At 38.5% G+C, this 16,777-nt stretch overlaps 1 protein-coding gene across 3 annotated transcripts in view; it reads right to left on the bottom strand.

The window, feature by feature from the left end:
• Nucleotides 1–10,153, bottom strand: part of tle2b (TLE family member 2, transcriptional corepressor b) — a 56,031-nt gene extending 45,878 nt beyond the window's left edge. For all 3 annotated transcript variants that reach the window (XM_015033169.1, XM_015033170.1, XM_015033168.1), the window contains exon 1: nt 10,105–10,153. In XM_015033169.1, the coding sequence (XP_014888655.1) occupies nt 10,105–10,140 (36 nt within the window). In that variant the 5' untranslated portion in view covers nt 10,141–10,153. The remainder of the gene's footprint in view (nt 1–10,104) is intronic.
• Between the last annotated feature and the right edge of the window lie 6,624 nt (nt 10,154–16,777).

Below are 16,777 nucleotides of genomic sequence, written 5' to 3' on the forward strand. Positions count from 1 at the left end.
ACACACACACACACACACACACACACACACACACACACACACATACACACACACACACACAAAACAGATAAAACAATAAATACAGACTAAAGCTCCTCTGTCACCATTAAAAGCTATTAAACTAAAACATTCCCTGGGAATTTAATTATGTTTTCCTCTCTCATCTCATCTCTGCCTTTCTTCTTCCATGGTTTATATTTCCGTACTTTATTTCCTAAAATTCTGAGATTTTATCCCACACTGGTCATGCTCTCTCTATCTCTATATGGCCCATTATTCACAACTGAGCTCCAAAGAGTTTGAACAGGGGGAGAGACATCAAAGCCACACACACACACACACACACACACACACACACGCATACACACGCAGACCCGGCACAGATGCTACAACATGTGCAGAGACTGCATACACCACTGATCAGACAGAGTGCAAACACACACAAGCAAACATATTTAACGTACTGTGACCTCTCCAAAGCCTGCTCTGGTTGACCCACATGTGCACTATGCTCTTAATCCGTCCCTTTAAATAAAATTAGTTAAAATAAAACATCCAATCAAAACCACAGGATTATGGACAGAGTGACTTGTGAGAACGGTAAAAAAAAAAAATCTGGTGGAAGACATGGAAAAAAAGAGAAGAGTGTGACCAGAGGGCAGAGAGAAAGAGAAGAAGAGAGAGAGAGAGAGAGAGAGAGAGAGACAGAGAGAGAGAGGGAGAGAGAGAGGAGCCAAATCCCTTTATGGAGCAAAGCAGTGAGTTGAAAATGAAGGCATGTTACTTGCATGTGCCAGGGATTCAGGTCACAACTTCACCAAACATACCCATGCTTCCAAGCACACACACACACCTGTGCACAAAAACACATGCATAAAAAGGCCAGACAGCTCTGGCTAATTAGGCAGGCAGTTGGATAAGCACCTGCACACACAAAGTTTTTTTTTTTTTTTCTTTCTGCAATGCAACTAGATAAACAACTTCTCATGTGATCATCTTCGTCTGCTTGTGCTCTCTTCATCGTGCCCAGTCCCTTCTTTTTGTTTAACTATTTGTTCATTTCTCTGTTTACTATCTCCCTTATATTCTTTAAATTCATAGTGTTAATCACAGCTTTCCCCTGCCCAACAGAAGCACACATGCATGTACACACGCACACACGAAACCATCCTCATATGTGTGGTTGGTGAAATGAAAGGAGGGAACAGGAAGGAAGGACAGCCAGCTGCTTCATCTGTCCTCAGGAGTCCACAGGGGAAACAATCTGGCTGCAGAGCATCCTGACTATCAAACACAGCCTCCTTTAATATCTTGCCTACACTCCATGAACTGCACCAAATATATTTCAACGTATACATTTCTGCACATATCCAAGAGTTTATGTAAATTTAGATAAACGGAAACAATATCTTGTCTACAACATTTCTTAAACTAAGTAGTATGCCGCTTCCAAGGCTTTCATCTAAATGGTTTAAAATTAGTAGAAATCAACTTAACCCAAGGGCAAACGGACTCATTTCATTGATGCGATACACTCTTTCACAGCATCCCCACTGTTTAACATGTTTAACAAAATTCTGTCCAGGGAACTTAAAAGGCACATCTGACCACACAAGCACATTTGACCGCTTTATAGAGGCAAGTGACGTCATCAGCAAATACCGAACGTTACATTTATGGGCTAAGCTAATTTACTACGTCTGTCGCAAAATGGGCTTTTGCTTACATAAAAAGGAAAGTATTAACTGTTGTGCATAACACAAGATTGCAAAAGGAAGAGAGATGTATTGATAACACGTACAGCAAATACAGTGCAGTCCTTGGTGCAGAAACAGACTGAGCTGAGAGATACGTTGATCTGATGCAGAACTTTGTTTCTTGTGTTTAAATCACTCAATGCATTCAGACAGCCGACATGAAGACGGAGACACAGCACATTCAGATAAAAGGGGAATCCCTGTCATAATTTAACCTCAGTGTTCAGGTGAATGATGCGAGCTGTACGCCACTTCAGTTCAATTTAAATAGTTTGAGAGCTCTTATTGCAGTCAATTGAATCACATATGCAGCAGCAGAGATGCATCTAAAGCATGCAGGATAACATGCAACATTTGATCTGAGGACCAAATGTATTTTTACCAAAGGAAACTAACGAAATTATGGATATTGTTATATGCTCATCCAGGAGCAGTGAATCTGCTGGGTTTTGAAAGCTGATTAATAAACAGATCTTGCTGCACTGATTGATTACTAGAATACATTAGAATGCATGTGTGATTGACTTGAAATTAATGTTTTTGTAAAGCACCTCAAGGCAAGATTTGTTGTTAAGAGGCGTTATAATGGTAGGCTAAGCTGATTTAAGTTATTGTAAAAAAAAAAAAAAAAAAAGGGATATTTTTGCCACAGGGAACACCACTACTGATTCATGGATTTAAATCTTGTGAGCTACTTTACACATCTGAAACAAGCAGGACACACATCCTCGGTAAAGAAAGATGATTAGAAAGTTAACTTTTGCAATTGCTGTAATCATTTAGGTACAGAAAGAAGAATCCTTACAAGAAAGAGGAACCACTTAGCATAGTTTAAAATTCATTACCAAGTATTGTGATTTATGAAGTGCAGAACATAATTTATTTCATTTCTTTTTGTGTGTACTTACCAAAGACCCATATTATTTGGGTTTTCAGCATATTTGTTCTTTCTCATGTCCTACCTGCTAATTAAGCAACCATGTTTTTGTCATTTTCATTTTTTTCTTACAAAACAAAGATCTTTAAGTTTGCATCTTCAGCCATTTATCTGAAAAAAAAAGACATCCAAAACAAAATCTGATGTTTTGTTCTTGTTTTCTACCTCTTTTTTTTTATTTTAACGTGTTTAACTGACAGGCAAAACAACAGCAAATAAAAAAAACATGCCCTATTCTTTTAAATTTGTCAACTTACATGAACCCAGCTTTTAACCACACCAACCCAGCATTATATAAAAAATTCCTCCCACAAAACTGAAATTACTGTCAAAGCTCAGTACTCCACCACATTCAAAGCATGTGTCAAAAAGTCAATCATGTAAGCTTAATTACCACTTTTAAGTTTGAGATGTTGATTTCAAAACAAGTCACGTATACATCTGAACACACATAACATAGTAATTATTATGACTTAGTAATACAAAGCCCACTTGATGAAGTACAGGACAAAAAGTTGGTTGGGTTTACCAGGGAAATGATGGACTGATAAGTGAAAGAAAAGCTATGTAATGCAAAATTTACTGGGTTTTTTTATCAACAAATAATGTGTAATTGCAGTTCAGCCTCTCACTTCTGCAGAAGTTATAAACTTGCCAATGATCCAAAAACATCTCTCAACCTGACGTTTGGTTCCCAGGCCCAGTTCTTAGGCTTCACCATTCTCCAGCCATTTTTGTGGTTTCTAAAATGTTTCCCTGACATTGAACCTAACCCTTACCTAAACACCCGACTCCTTCCTGTAAACTACATTGGTAGTTTGTCAAACAAAATTCTGTCCATTTGCAGTGAAGTCTTGCACGTTTTTGCCAGCATATCCGATGATCAGAAGGAAGAGGGCTTAAGACGACGGGGGCTTCGAGTTGGGAGAGTTGAGAACCTGCATCTGCATATTGTTAAAAGCAAAAATCTGTCTTTTGCAGGAAGAAAAAAAAATCCCTTGTTATTTTAGTTGTTCGAGAAGAAGATTTTAGATGACAGAAAAGGCAACAGCAGCTCAAATAGCCACTTATCACAGCCATGGTATGTGGAATACAATATCCTTATAGCAGATGGGGTACGGCAGATGAAGATCCCACGGTGCCACTCCTGTCGGCTAGGAACACAAAACCAAAGCTACAATTCACACAGGCTCCACTAAATTTGAAAATAACACATTTTAAAAATGTCCCCCAGTCCAAAAAGTCCACAAATCATCTGCAGCATTCAGATGGTTGGATCAAAAACTGACTTAATAATCAACTTAAAATCCGGCGTCCAGCCTTGCTTCAGCAGTTCTTATGAACATTAGGTTTTGAAGCACACCTAATGCATGACTTTAAATGAGAAGATATTTTGTGAAATACTGGATCCTGTTTTGTCTCTGAATTATGTCATGTTTGATGCAGTCCCACTGGGGGAAAAAAAGTTATTTGACCAATGGCTTTCAAATTTACAGTGTCCAGCTGTGTTATGACCGGGTGTGTTACTTTGCCATGATGACGTTGGGGTGCAGATGGTGTGAGAGAGCCGTGGTGCAGCAACTGTGTGACGCTATAGCATAAATACTCACTGGAAAATATTTACAAACCCATGGAAAATTAATGCCACAAAGAATTAAACCATTTCAGAAGGTAAAATGTATTTAAACAAGTTGAAGGTGAGTGTAGGTTAGCTAGAAAATGTTAGCACGTAATATAACGAGTATGGGCTAAAATAGTCTGTGTCTTTCACTAAAAGGACTTTGTTATCAGAAGTTAATACGTCATCTGCTGTTTTCACACAGAAATGTTGGCATGACGGTGTGAAAGGAAGGAAAGAAAATAAACAAACATAATGAATAGAAAGGGCTAATCAGGGGTTTATATTCTTTTAACTGGAGGAGTTTTGGCCCTCCTGTCTTCTCTGTGTTCAGGTTTTCCCAGACCGCACTCATTTGTTGATAGCTGTCAGAGGACACGCGCCTCCCCTCCTGCCATCATCCTATCATCCTGCTGCATTAATTATCTGGCAACACAAAAGCTTCAATCTAATCAGCACACACCTCACAGCAACAACACATTATCACATCTGTAAACTCTCCTGCTCCAGCAGCTGCGTGCCACGGTGCACGGCTGAATTATAAAGTCAATGAAAGTACATGTGGTGCATATGCACATCACTGGGGACGCAGTGGAAAAACCGCCACAGCCCCAGAAGTGCTATATCAATGAATATAGAACAATGACAGAAAGCAGTGAAAAGTCCGTATAGTCTCCCCTCGCTGCTTGGGGGGACTCAGCAAGGATATATGAATTTATGATATGATAATGAAAGTGAACCAAGTGAGATAATGTGATGTGTGTCTGCAGGTCACTGTATCCATAAAGCTTAGAAAGAATGGAGGAGATGCTATCTTTCTGGAGCCTTTGTGCTGTTTGGATACAATCATCACAAACAGACGGGGACAAAGAGAAGAGAAAAGTGAAATGGAGAAAGGAGGGCTGGAGATAAAGAGCATAGGTGGAAATTTAAAGAGCGAAACGGAGACGGAGAGAGCGAGTCAGAGAGAGAAAATAATCAAAAGCAGCTCAAAGGAAGGGTAGGAAGGCGAGAGACGACCGTTACAGCTCAATTAATGCCGAGACATGAGATGGCCCTGCCACTGATAATGACAGAGCACGTGTTGGAGAAAAGGAGGGAGAGAGCAGGGGGAGGCTACCGGCAGTGATCTCAACAGGATGTTGGGAGTAAGTTGGAGGGGGGGGAGGCAAAGGAGGTGGAGAGGAAATAAGAGCAGATACTGTTAAATCTATTCATGATTCATTATTTCTTGCAGCAGCTCAAAGCTCCCCTCCCTCCCTTGATGTCTTTCTCTGTACGTCTTCCTATCTTTCAGCTTCTTCCCCCCTTTTTTCTTTTTTCCTCTCTACCACTTTTCTTTTCTTGGCTCTCATTTTCATCTCCAGCTCTTTTTTCCCCGCTTCATCTGTTCCATAAGGTCTTTTTCTGACACTTCTAAAGCTCCATCCTTCCTGTTTACCCTCTCCTCTTTCATCCGTTCAATTAATCTCTTTCTCCTATTTCCCTTCTCATCCCTGCTGTCTTTTATCAGTTCCTCTTCCACGGTTAACTATATTTTTCTCTACCATGCTCTTTCTTCCCCCTCTTCCTCTTATCAGAGTCTCTTTAAAATCACACTAACCTTCTTTTGTACACTTATTGTACTGGCCTCGCAGAAAACTCCATTCAGCTATGCAGCAAGCTGAACACCTCCACACAATAAATCCAGGACACCCAGTCGAACCTGAGTGTTTATGATGTGACAGGTGTGAAAGTGATGGACAGATACACAAAATCATAAATACACGGTGGACTCACTACTTGAAATACAAACAAACTGTCAGTGTTATACGTAAAACGTATTTAATGCCTTTTCATTAAATGTATTTGCAACACTAACTTGACGTCAATTAAACCCAATGTTTTTGACCAACTTTGAGAAATTGGCAATAAAATCCAGAAAAATATGGGGATCTGTTGATTTTGTGTGAATTTTGAGGACTTGTGAAAAAAATGGAGGGACTAATTGATGTAATCTGGAGTCTATAGGGCCAAATAAAAAGCTTCGGCGGGCCAGATTTAGCCCCCGGGCCTTGAGTTTAGGGGATTCAGTTAAACATGTGACCTGTGTCTTTATTTAGTCAATGTATCTGAATTATCAAACATACTAATTTGAATTGTGCAATTTAAATTGTAAACTAACACAAGTTATAGTCTGTGACCGATAAGTGAAACCGAGTTTGACATCCCTGCCTTTACATGATGACTTATTATTACAAACATAAACCACTCGAACTGCAATAATAACAAATATATGCTTCTAGTAAAATATCCTGTTCACAGCCTTTAGGACAGCAGGATTGCATGAGATGGTGAACACATTGCATGGTATCCATATCCAACCTAGAAAATATTTAAGTTAAATTCTGCACCTATATATATATATATATATATATATATATATATATATATATATATATATATATGTACTGAATATAGCGGAGTATCTTGAGGATACCCCGTTATATTCTGACATAACTCCTCTACCTTTTCTTTCGATCTCATATTTCCCCTTGTGACTCTTCTTCTATCCTTCCTCACTAACCACTGACGTCAATATACTCTGGAGATTACATCTCTCTCTCTCTCTCGCTCTCTCTCTCATTTGAACTCTCATTTGCCTGAATGCAACTCTTTGGTCTGCTGTCATTTCCACCATCTTCATTTTTCCTCCTTCTGTTCCCTCCATTTTCCACACTCACCCCTTACTTGGCCTTCCTGCCTCTGTCATCCTCCCCGCTCTCCCTCTCTAAGAGGTAAAGCCAACACCGCTGTACATTTCCTCTTTTTGGCGACAGGAGCTGACAGGCCAGCTCTCCCTGGCTGTTTTGCCAACCATCCGACTTCCTCCCTCTGTGTCTTTTAATCCCTTCGCTTCCTGCAGAGTCGGTTTCTCTTCTGACTAAAGTACAACCCTGACATTATGTTTGGTAACAAAGCAGCCATTCAAACATGAAGTCAAGGCTTCACACAGTCCATCCTTGGATTTGGGGCTGAATTTTATATTCTAAAGAAGAAACATTTGATTATATTTCAGTTTTTAAAATCACAGTAAATATCAATATAGTATCTTGAGATGGATTATTCCTCTTTATCACTGGCTGAAAATATGTTTTCATATGTTCTCTGTTATTTTTTTAAACATCATACAGACATTTAATTACAACAACACATTTTCTTAGCTAGAAATGAAAGGGACATAATCAGTCTTCTTAGAGTTTGTGTTGCAGACGATGCTGATAGATAAATAAGGATTCCTTACTATCAGCAGGCAGCACTCTCCTGCTATTTCCTATCTCAGAATGTATGTTGGTATATTAACCCACTACATAGGTTTAAATATGAAAATAATTTTATTTTGTGGAATATCAAGTCCTGTCATGTCTATTAAGTATGTGTATTACATTAAAAATCTTTATTTCCTGTTTTCAAATTTAATCACACACATGAATTATCCATTTTCAAACATAAAGGGTCCTAAGAAATAACCCAAACTGTAAACATCCTCTCAAAACTAATGAAGAAATAGTTTTGCTAATAAATGTGCAGATGTCGCTAGGCAAGGACACCAAGTCAAAAAAAACAAAAAAAAAACACACTTGTATGCATTTTAGATCCACACACAAAACAAGCATGGTCTATAGGCACCCTGCAAATAGCAAACTTAATACAGAAAGTCCTCTGCAAATATTGCAGCTCACTGTTTACCACAATGTACTACATGGCTTGCATCTCAAGTGTTTATCACTCTTTCAAAGCATAAGCATGGAGTCATTGTTAAAAAAAATGTATTCTGAACTGATTAAATTCCCACCAGATGACTTTTGCTGTAGATGTCTTTCCCCATCACCTGTCCTAGAAATAATGAATTTGAACAAAACCAGGAGATACATCTATCAATCTTTTCAGCACACCTTATTTAAAGGTTTACCAAGCACAACTTAGAAAACAAGCTGTAATGACAAAAATATACTATGTATGTAGGAGTCGACGGCGGGTTTCAGTTTTTTTTTTTAAGTGTTTGATTAGTTTTGGACAGATGCCTCACCTTAAACTCAAATCACCAGCAGAGCAACACAAAACTCCATGCACCCAGCCTGAACTCTGTGTTTGTAAATCCGATGTTTGATATCTCTTTGCTATAATTACCTCGATAGCTAAATGACGTGATAATTATGAGGTGAAAGTGCAGAGCACAGAGCCTTTTATTGGAAGGTGTCTCAGAGACGGTTTCAAACAATGAGCTGCTTTCTGAAGGTGTACGCCAAGAGCTCATTGTAAAAGTGAAAAATAAACCCCTTCTTGTCTTGTCCTCTGTGACAGTGCCTGGCTCCGCCACAGAGAGCCAGTTAGCATGACAGATAGATAGATAGATATAGAGAGGGAGGGAGGACGACACAGGCAGTCACCTTAAAGGAAATGCCATTCAACTGGATAATGATTCTGTCTATCTGCAGGAAGGTCTATCAACTAGAACAGGTTTCGCGTCTGCCTTTTTGTCCTTCTACGTCGACATTTATCTGACTGTCTGCCTGTCGCTCTCTGTATGCAATTTGACTGTCTACTTCTCCTGTAGCATGACCCAGACAGCAATTAGTATGGGGATTGACAAGCAGCTGCAGGCACCTGAGAGCACACACTGCTCATGAGACAAGTGTCTTCATTCAAGACTACCAGATCTCAGCAAGGACAAGTGGAAACGTTACACAATTCACGATGACCTTCCCTCGCAGGCTTCAGCTGCACATCTGGTCTTTTGCATGAATCGAGGAGTGTTATTAACTGCATTATCCTGTAGGTCAGAGGTTCTTACACATTTGAGACAAAATACCAACTCGGTAAACGCCTTCAAGTTTTCCAAAAACCACTGGGAAAACAAGCATCTTGAAATATATATTTATATATTTCATTTGTTTTCATGAGCTGGAATTTTGAGGGATAAAGTAGCGAAACCTAAACATGAAGTCTGCCTGAAGTCGGAAGTCAAACTGGGGGTCTTGAGAGTCTTAGACTGAAGTTACAAAGATTTCAGAGCTAACTTAGAGTCACTCTGAAGAAACAAGAGTCAATTTAAACTTAAATGAAAGTAAGCTCAAAAGTGTAAACTGTTTTGGTAAATTGTATGTTGTGTTCTGAGACGTTGTAATGTATCGAAACGGCAGTGAAGGTAACATGACCAACTATGCAGATGGGTCATGTTTAGTGTTTCTCAATAGCAAGTGTGACTGAAAGGCATTGATTAGCCTGGGACATTCATGGACTGTCAGCCATTGACGTTCTGAAATAATGACCACTCAATATATATTTATTCTCAAATATTTGCCAATTAATCCCATCACATTTAGAACTGCCTTTAAATTTAGTCGATGTTTATCATGTATATGTTGGATCTGCCATTGTGAAGTAACCCATAAGGAAAATAATTACAATATTACAACATTGTCATGTAATTATTGCTTTGCTACTATCAGAGCCTCACACTAGCTCATATGTAGCCATTACAATTTGCATTTCATGTTCCTTCTTTGGACTTATAGTGGGGCTTACAATTCAGATTCACTTTTTTAACACACATATTAAAGCATGAAACCTCACATGCACAAATGTCTCTCATGAGCATTGGCTGTGGTATTGCACCCCTTCTCTTGTTCAATGAAAGCTGCATCTACACAAGGCCAGAGTTGTACTAACAACCCCTAAACACATCCCCTCCGAGTAATCCAGCAACAACACAAAACATATCAAAACATGGTAAACACAATTTTTCCTACCTGTTTGTGCATCTCAATGTTGAGACCATAGGACATTTCGTAGTACTGCAGAGATAAAAAAAAAAAGACAAACGACAGAGGATTTAGTTCATGACACATTTTGACATTCAATTCTTCAAAATGTCTCCAGTTGAGCATCTGTTGCTCAACATAGCCACATATGTTGCTATTTTTCTCTGTGGTTTCCATGCAAGCACAAATAATAAAATGAAAAAGGTTTCAGTTGCACAGACAGAGTGTGTGTTGAGGACAACAAGTGTGTGTGACACAGTAATGAGGCATTGACGTCTAGGATAAGTAATGCAGCATCACTGTCTCTGCGCGTGTGTGTGTTTATGCCGGGCAATTTTATCATTTCACTAGGCCTATGCACAACTGCCAAATGAGCATAACTGTGTGTATATTCGCTATATGCTCCTTTTCCTGCATGGATGTAGGTGTGCCGATGAATAACGATGCACGGTGTCAGAATAACGAGACTCTGTGGATGCTTGCAGCAGTATGGTGTCCTTGTATCTATGTGTGTATAAATCACCAAAACTTATTTCACACCAACAACAGTCAGAGCGTAGACGTGCACGGCACTGCAAAGGGAAAATGCATCTGAAAGACAATCTGAATGGAAAGATATTATGCTGGTCAAAAAACAACAGAAAGCTTATACTATAATTAAGTTTCAGTGAAGTCCACAGACTGCACATGCTTGAAAAGAAATATTTTATTGAGAAATCTGCCGCCTCTCATTGCTTCTGCTTTTCTTTTGTTTTTTTTTATCTTTTTTTTTTCAAAGTACTAAACTGTCTGAGAAATAAATAAAGCTTCAAACTCTAAAACTGAAATACTCAAGAGCCAATCTGAAAATCAAAATTAAACCCAGATCTTATGTCGTATTAAGGTCAGTAACAAAAAAAAAAAATCTAATTCTCACATCAGAATATCTGTCTGTGTGTTTCCTGACACCAGTACAGTTGTGCGTTTGTCTCTTCCAGGAAAGGCACATGTGCCCTTCCTGAATATGTGTCTCTCTCTCTCCACTGTGTGTGTTTCTTTGTGTACATCAGTAATATTCTTGGAGGTAAGCAGAATACGGACAGTGGGAATCCGTCGTGGTGACAACGGCATCCTCCGCCACAGGATGGCCAACGCTCTGACTGATGAGAGTGAGACAGGGCACTTCCTCCCTCTCTGTTTTCTCCTGCTCATTTTCACTCAAGCCCTCTCTTCTCTCCATTTATTCCTCGCCTGATTCAGTCCCTCCCTCACACTCCAATCTTTATCTTTCAGGCGGCTGACAGGCCGCCTGTCCCCCTTTCTCCCCTTTGTTTTTTTTATTTTTTTTTCATTCCTTCTTCGTTTTAGCCATCAGCTTTATCTTTCACTCCCAGGTTCAGGATAGTTTTTTTCTGTCTGGTTTCACTGACTTACAGTCATTCTGCATCTCAACTACTTCATAAGTACAGCCAAGGACGACACATGCAGACTATATACTGTGTAAGTTCTATATTAAATACAATAAACTGCTTCTGCACACAACACGTTCTACAATTAATCTGCATATAAAGCATAGAAGAGGATGAATACAGGTCAGAACTCAGGGCAGATTTTATGTGTTGCATCTCCGGTTTTCTCCTCAGGCTGTGACATGCTCCAACATATTTTACTGCTTCACTGCCAAAGTCAGTTTTCCCTCAAGTATATATTAAAATGGAGTAAGGGAGTGTGTGGAATGCCTGGTATTTTACTGCTAACTGTAAAAGACAAAAAAGAAAAAGAAACACAGAAAGCAACCCGGATTTAATTAAGTTAATTAGAAAACGTTGCTTTGATTGAATTGGTTCATCTGGCACCAAGTTAGTCAACCCTGACTGATGCAGTGAACGTAGTCCAGTTCTATAAACACATCCTGTATTTTTATTTATTTATTTTTGCTTCAAGTGGTCAAATTATCAGTAAATATTAAACAAATAAACTGATGAAGGAAATTAGGTTTAGATTTTATCACTACATTATTAAAACGAGGAAGAATAGTGGTGAACCATCTAATCTGCAGAAGAAATGTAGTTGACAACCGTCTTCAGTCCAACTGTAATCGTTTATTTAGGTTTATTTTTACTTCTCTATGTGATTTTTGTCCATAGTTCTTCAAAACGTTGCACATTTCCTTGGAAGTATAGTAGAAGCAAAATGAAAAAACAAGGGTTTTTTTAATAATAGTTCTCCAGTCACCTAATACCACAACAAATGAAACTGCACAACATACTGTACTCCTAAATACACAATCACACAAGTCAATATTTGGATAAAGTTGCTGTTTAATTATTTACAAAAGGGATATTTATTTATTGCATCGTTAATTCACAAATGCATTCCTTCCAAAAATGGCTTTTAATTCCTTTGTGACCGTTTACACAGAGATCTTCCTACACTTTACCAGCTTTGACATTTAGTTCTGATCCCAATTTCTCCTTTAAGTATCTTTCATTTGCCTTTTGGGACGTTGGAAATATGCCCATTGGATGTAAAGTCTTGAAATACTAAGAAATAATCCTCAAATACAGCAAACTATTCACTAACCCTCTTTACTAATTTATGCCACTTACAAATGAGTGTTTTTGAGTGGCAGAAGGATTTTATGGTTGAAGAACCATCTGTGATTGTTTTGTTTTGGGGAGTCCAAAATGATAAAAGTAGTAAAAAAAAATAGTGGATCAGGAAGAACTGGAGCTCACATTCACATATAAATTGACCATTAGTCAAACCACATTGTAATCTTACTGAGAATAAATTGCAGGTTCTATCAAACAGAATTAACAAAAAGTATTGAACGGATTCTCTTATTTCCATGAGACATGGGAGAGGAGGATAGATTTTGTTATGATGTTAAGTTATTATCCACGAGGTCACAACAAACCTGAACACTTTGAATGTCAAAAACTCTTTGAGGGCCAGATTAAAAAAAAAAAAAAAAGAAATCACTCAGAAGCAAATTTTTAAACATTTAGCCCAATTGACAGTTTATGCAATTAAAAAAATAAACTGGATTTTGATACAGATGTTATAGAGCTGTTTGAAGTTTGGAAATCACATTTCATTAGCCAACATATCAAGTAGGAAAGACGTAATGAAGCATTGTTGTTTACGCTGTGCATCTTTAACCAGCAAAGGAAACACAGCTGTGTGACTGGATCAATTAGACAGTCTGGACTGAAAACTGCTTCTGACTGGGAAGGAAAACCACATCGCAGGTTCTTTTAATCTGCGACCCTGACTTTCACCATGTTATCTTCGTGCTTCATCGTGACCAAATGTCTATCGTTCCGAGCGTGCCGTCACATTTTCCGTTCCATTCTCATCCGCAGACTCTTCATTTTTCCTGCCTATTATCAGATTTTCAATGTTTTCTGCCTCCTCTCTTGATTCCATGTCTGATTTATCACCTTTTTTTGTTTTTTCTCATTGTTGCATCACTCTTGTCTCTTTCACTGTTATAGTCATTTCCACCAATCATTTAATTACTTAAAGTTCTTTTAGCTGTTTTGTCCTCTGCTCCAGTTTCCCGTTGAACATTTTCAATCCTTCTTCAGCACCTTGTCCACATGTTCTCATTTATTTCCAGTTCTCCTGACAAAGACTGGCAAAAATCTGTTCATGCTGACTGAAACGTATGTATTTGAGAAATCTCTTTCCCACTGAAACATTAATTCATGCTTTACATACAATGGAAAGAACACATGAGGTAAACTAGAGTAAACATACCTGAGAAGCCATCCCTCACTGACTTCTCATCTCTCCATCACTGCTTTTCTGCTCTTCTCATTTTAGATTAGTTTCTGTGTCTCTGCTTATTAATTCTCTGCAGTTTCTGCCATCAGCCTTATTCATCTTTCAGGAAGACTTACTCTTTCATTAAAACAGTGGGACTAGGTGCAAAAATGTAGCACTAGTAACTGAACACAACCATGCACTGCTAAGTTGAGCAGCTGTCCTCTTTAATGTAACAGTAAGGATATGCAGCAGTAATTAAGTAGTTCAAGGGACATTTTGGATTTTTGAAGTTAGAAAGAGTAATAGTTCCCACCTGTACTCGCAAGATGTCTTATTGCAGTGAGTCTTATTTGCTATATATTTGCAAATATCAACTACCTGCATTTTCACAAATTTTCCAGTTTTTCCAAGACAAACAAGCTCCTTGTTACCATTTGAAATTAAACTGGGAGAGGCTGATGGCTGCACCAATCTGCCCACTAACTGGTTCACCAAATTGAGCAGAATAATTTCCAAACACCACACCGTCTATGAAGCTGTTGCATAAGTGACATGCTTTCACAAAGCTCCACTCTTGAAGGGTAAAAGGTGGACTGATGGGCTGCCATAGATGGGGCAGTTCGACAGGCAGCAGTTTTAAGCAATGAGCATTAATGTGGAAATAATTTCACTGTAAAAATAGTGTTAAATTCCACAGTTTTGTGCAAGTGCACACTTTAAATATACACTGATGAACTGCTGTATTCCATAAAGACAAACATTTTCTCTTTAAATTGCTAAATCCATGTGAGGGCCACATGCTGGAGCAACAAGAAGGTCCTGGGTTCAAATCCTGGCCTGGAGTCTTTCTGCATGGAGCCTGCACGGTCTCTCATGCATGCATGGGAGAACACACTTCTTCCCATGGTGAAAGACGTGACTGCTAGTTTAATTTATCTCTCTAAATTGGCCTTAGGTGTGAGTACATGACTGTTTGTTCTTTGTCTTTGTGTTTCACTGTGATGGACTGGCATCTTTCTACTCCAGCTCAGGGAACTATGACTAATACTTTCACAGAAGTTCCTAACAAAAAGTTTAAACCATTTCTTTAAGGAGAAACAGAAGCAGCAAGAAGGTTTTGTCAACATAGGAACTATGTTGTATCATTTAGGGTAAACAGTAATGCATGAAATCGGGATAATCCAGATTCATTCACGAACAAAGTTTTATGGAGACATAGACGTGGAAAAAAGTAGATAACTTGCTGAGTGATTCAGATTTTGTACTTTGAGGCATGAGGAGGTGCAGAAAAACAAAGCCCAGACAGAATGAAGAATGGTTCAGCAGCTCATTGTGGCAATAATGATCCTAACGAAGCAAAGTATTCTTCAGAAATCAATAAACTACTTCAAGAATCACAAGCTGCAGCTTTTGAGTGGTCTCCCAGAGTCATGAGTATTTTCACCTAAGAAAAATCCAATTAAAAAAAAAACTTTGCCAAGGCAACCATTTAAGTTGCACTCAAGCAGCAACAACATTATGAAACAGAATGTAGCAGAAGTATGAAAATCTGCTCTGCAACCTCGGAGACAAAGTCAGAGAGTCGCAGCTCAGGAGTCTTAACACCTCTGTGCATTCCGATGAAAAGCATACGAGTCGTTTTCTTTTGAAGATTGAAAACCGATTGATTAAAATACCTTATATCATTATATGTTCCAGTTATTTTTATTTATGTCACTCTGATGGAAAAAAAGATGGAAAATATATTCAACCAACAGGCAGAACACACTATAAACATGCTTTACTTTAACTCTTTTTCATTACTGCTCTCTATTCCCTCATTTTTAAAGGACAGGGTTACCGCCAGAATGAAAATAATAAACATACGCTGTGTTTATGTTTACAACAACAAATGAACTGTACATCCAGTGACCAGAGAGTGCAGATTTATACCATGAGATTAATTGAAATTGCTCCATGAATTTCCTACTTTGGTTGGATTTGAGAGTCGGTGTGTTATTTTAGATATGAGAGAACAAGGATAACACTGTAAAGTTTTCTTTCTTGGCTTTTGATTTTTTTTTTAAACTAGTTCCGTCAAATACCAAATCTCTGGTGCCATGACCCTCCAGATAAACTAATATAAAATGTACTTGATCCCAGTGGTGTTTTTCTTCGCTGTCAAAGCTTGATTAAAACTGCATGTTCTCTTCTTCGACTTTTGGACACAGAAATGCACGAAACCCCATTTGTGTTTCCCGTTTTCTTATTGAATTTTTACAGGAGATTTACAGCCGAACGAGTTCTTATGGAAGAAAAATACTTGAGTTTGAAACTGAAATTTAGTCACAGGTGCACACACCTAGATTCGATACGCAACTCTGACTCAAGCCTAGTTAGCAGTTTTTATTTCATGTAATCAGATGAAATCAGGGCTGGAGATAAGTCACAGCCTCCAGCTCCAACTTTATTCTCCTCTGAGAAAATGTTTGATGTTGGCGATGGGGGCGCTTTGGGTTATTAATGACTAACAGCTATGTACTCATGTCAGCTGCAGATTCACATTAATGGCCACTCCAACGTCTCTTAAACTAAACTATGCAATAAATCGCTTCTTGTTGGTGAAGTATCAGGACAAAATTAACTCACTCCTTATCCTCATTTTCTTTTTATGTTTTTTTTTTTCTTAGTTTCTCACACCACAGCACTTCGAGGTTGTTCCTTTGTGACTAATTTCAACAAAGCAAAAGGAATAAGCAGTGGTGCTAATGAAGTCGGGGTGATTAACATGAGTACATGGACGAAATTACAGGCTCATTTTAGGAAACAGTTGAATCAAGTGACCTCCCGTATTGAAAGTCCCTCTCTTTCAAATTGTATGTGGTCATGAGCAAACTCTTCACTCAAATCTATATGAGTACGCTTTGTT

Source organism: Poecilia latipinna, unplaced genomic scaffold (genome assembly GCF_001443285.1).
Source record: "Poecilia latipinna isolate Pla-1442-1.1 unplaced genomic scaffold, P_latipinna-1.0 Scaffold258, whole genome shotgun sequence".
NCBI classification, from domain to species: domain Eukaryota; kingdom Metazoa; phylum Chordata; class Actinopteri; order Cyprinodontiformes; family Poeciliidae; genus Poecilia; species Poecilia latipinna.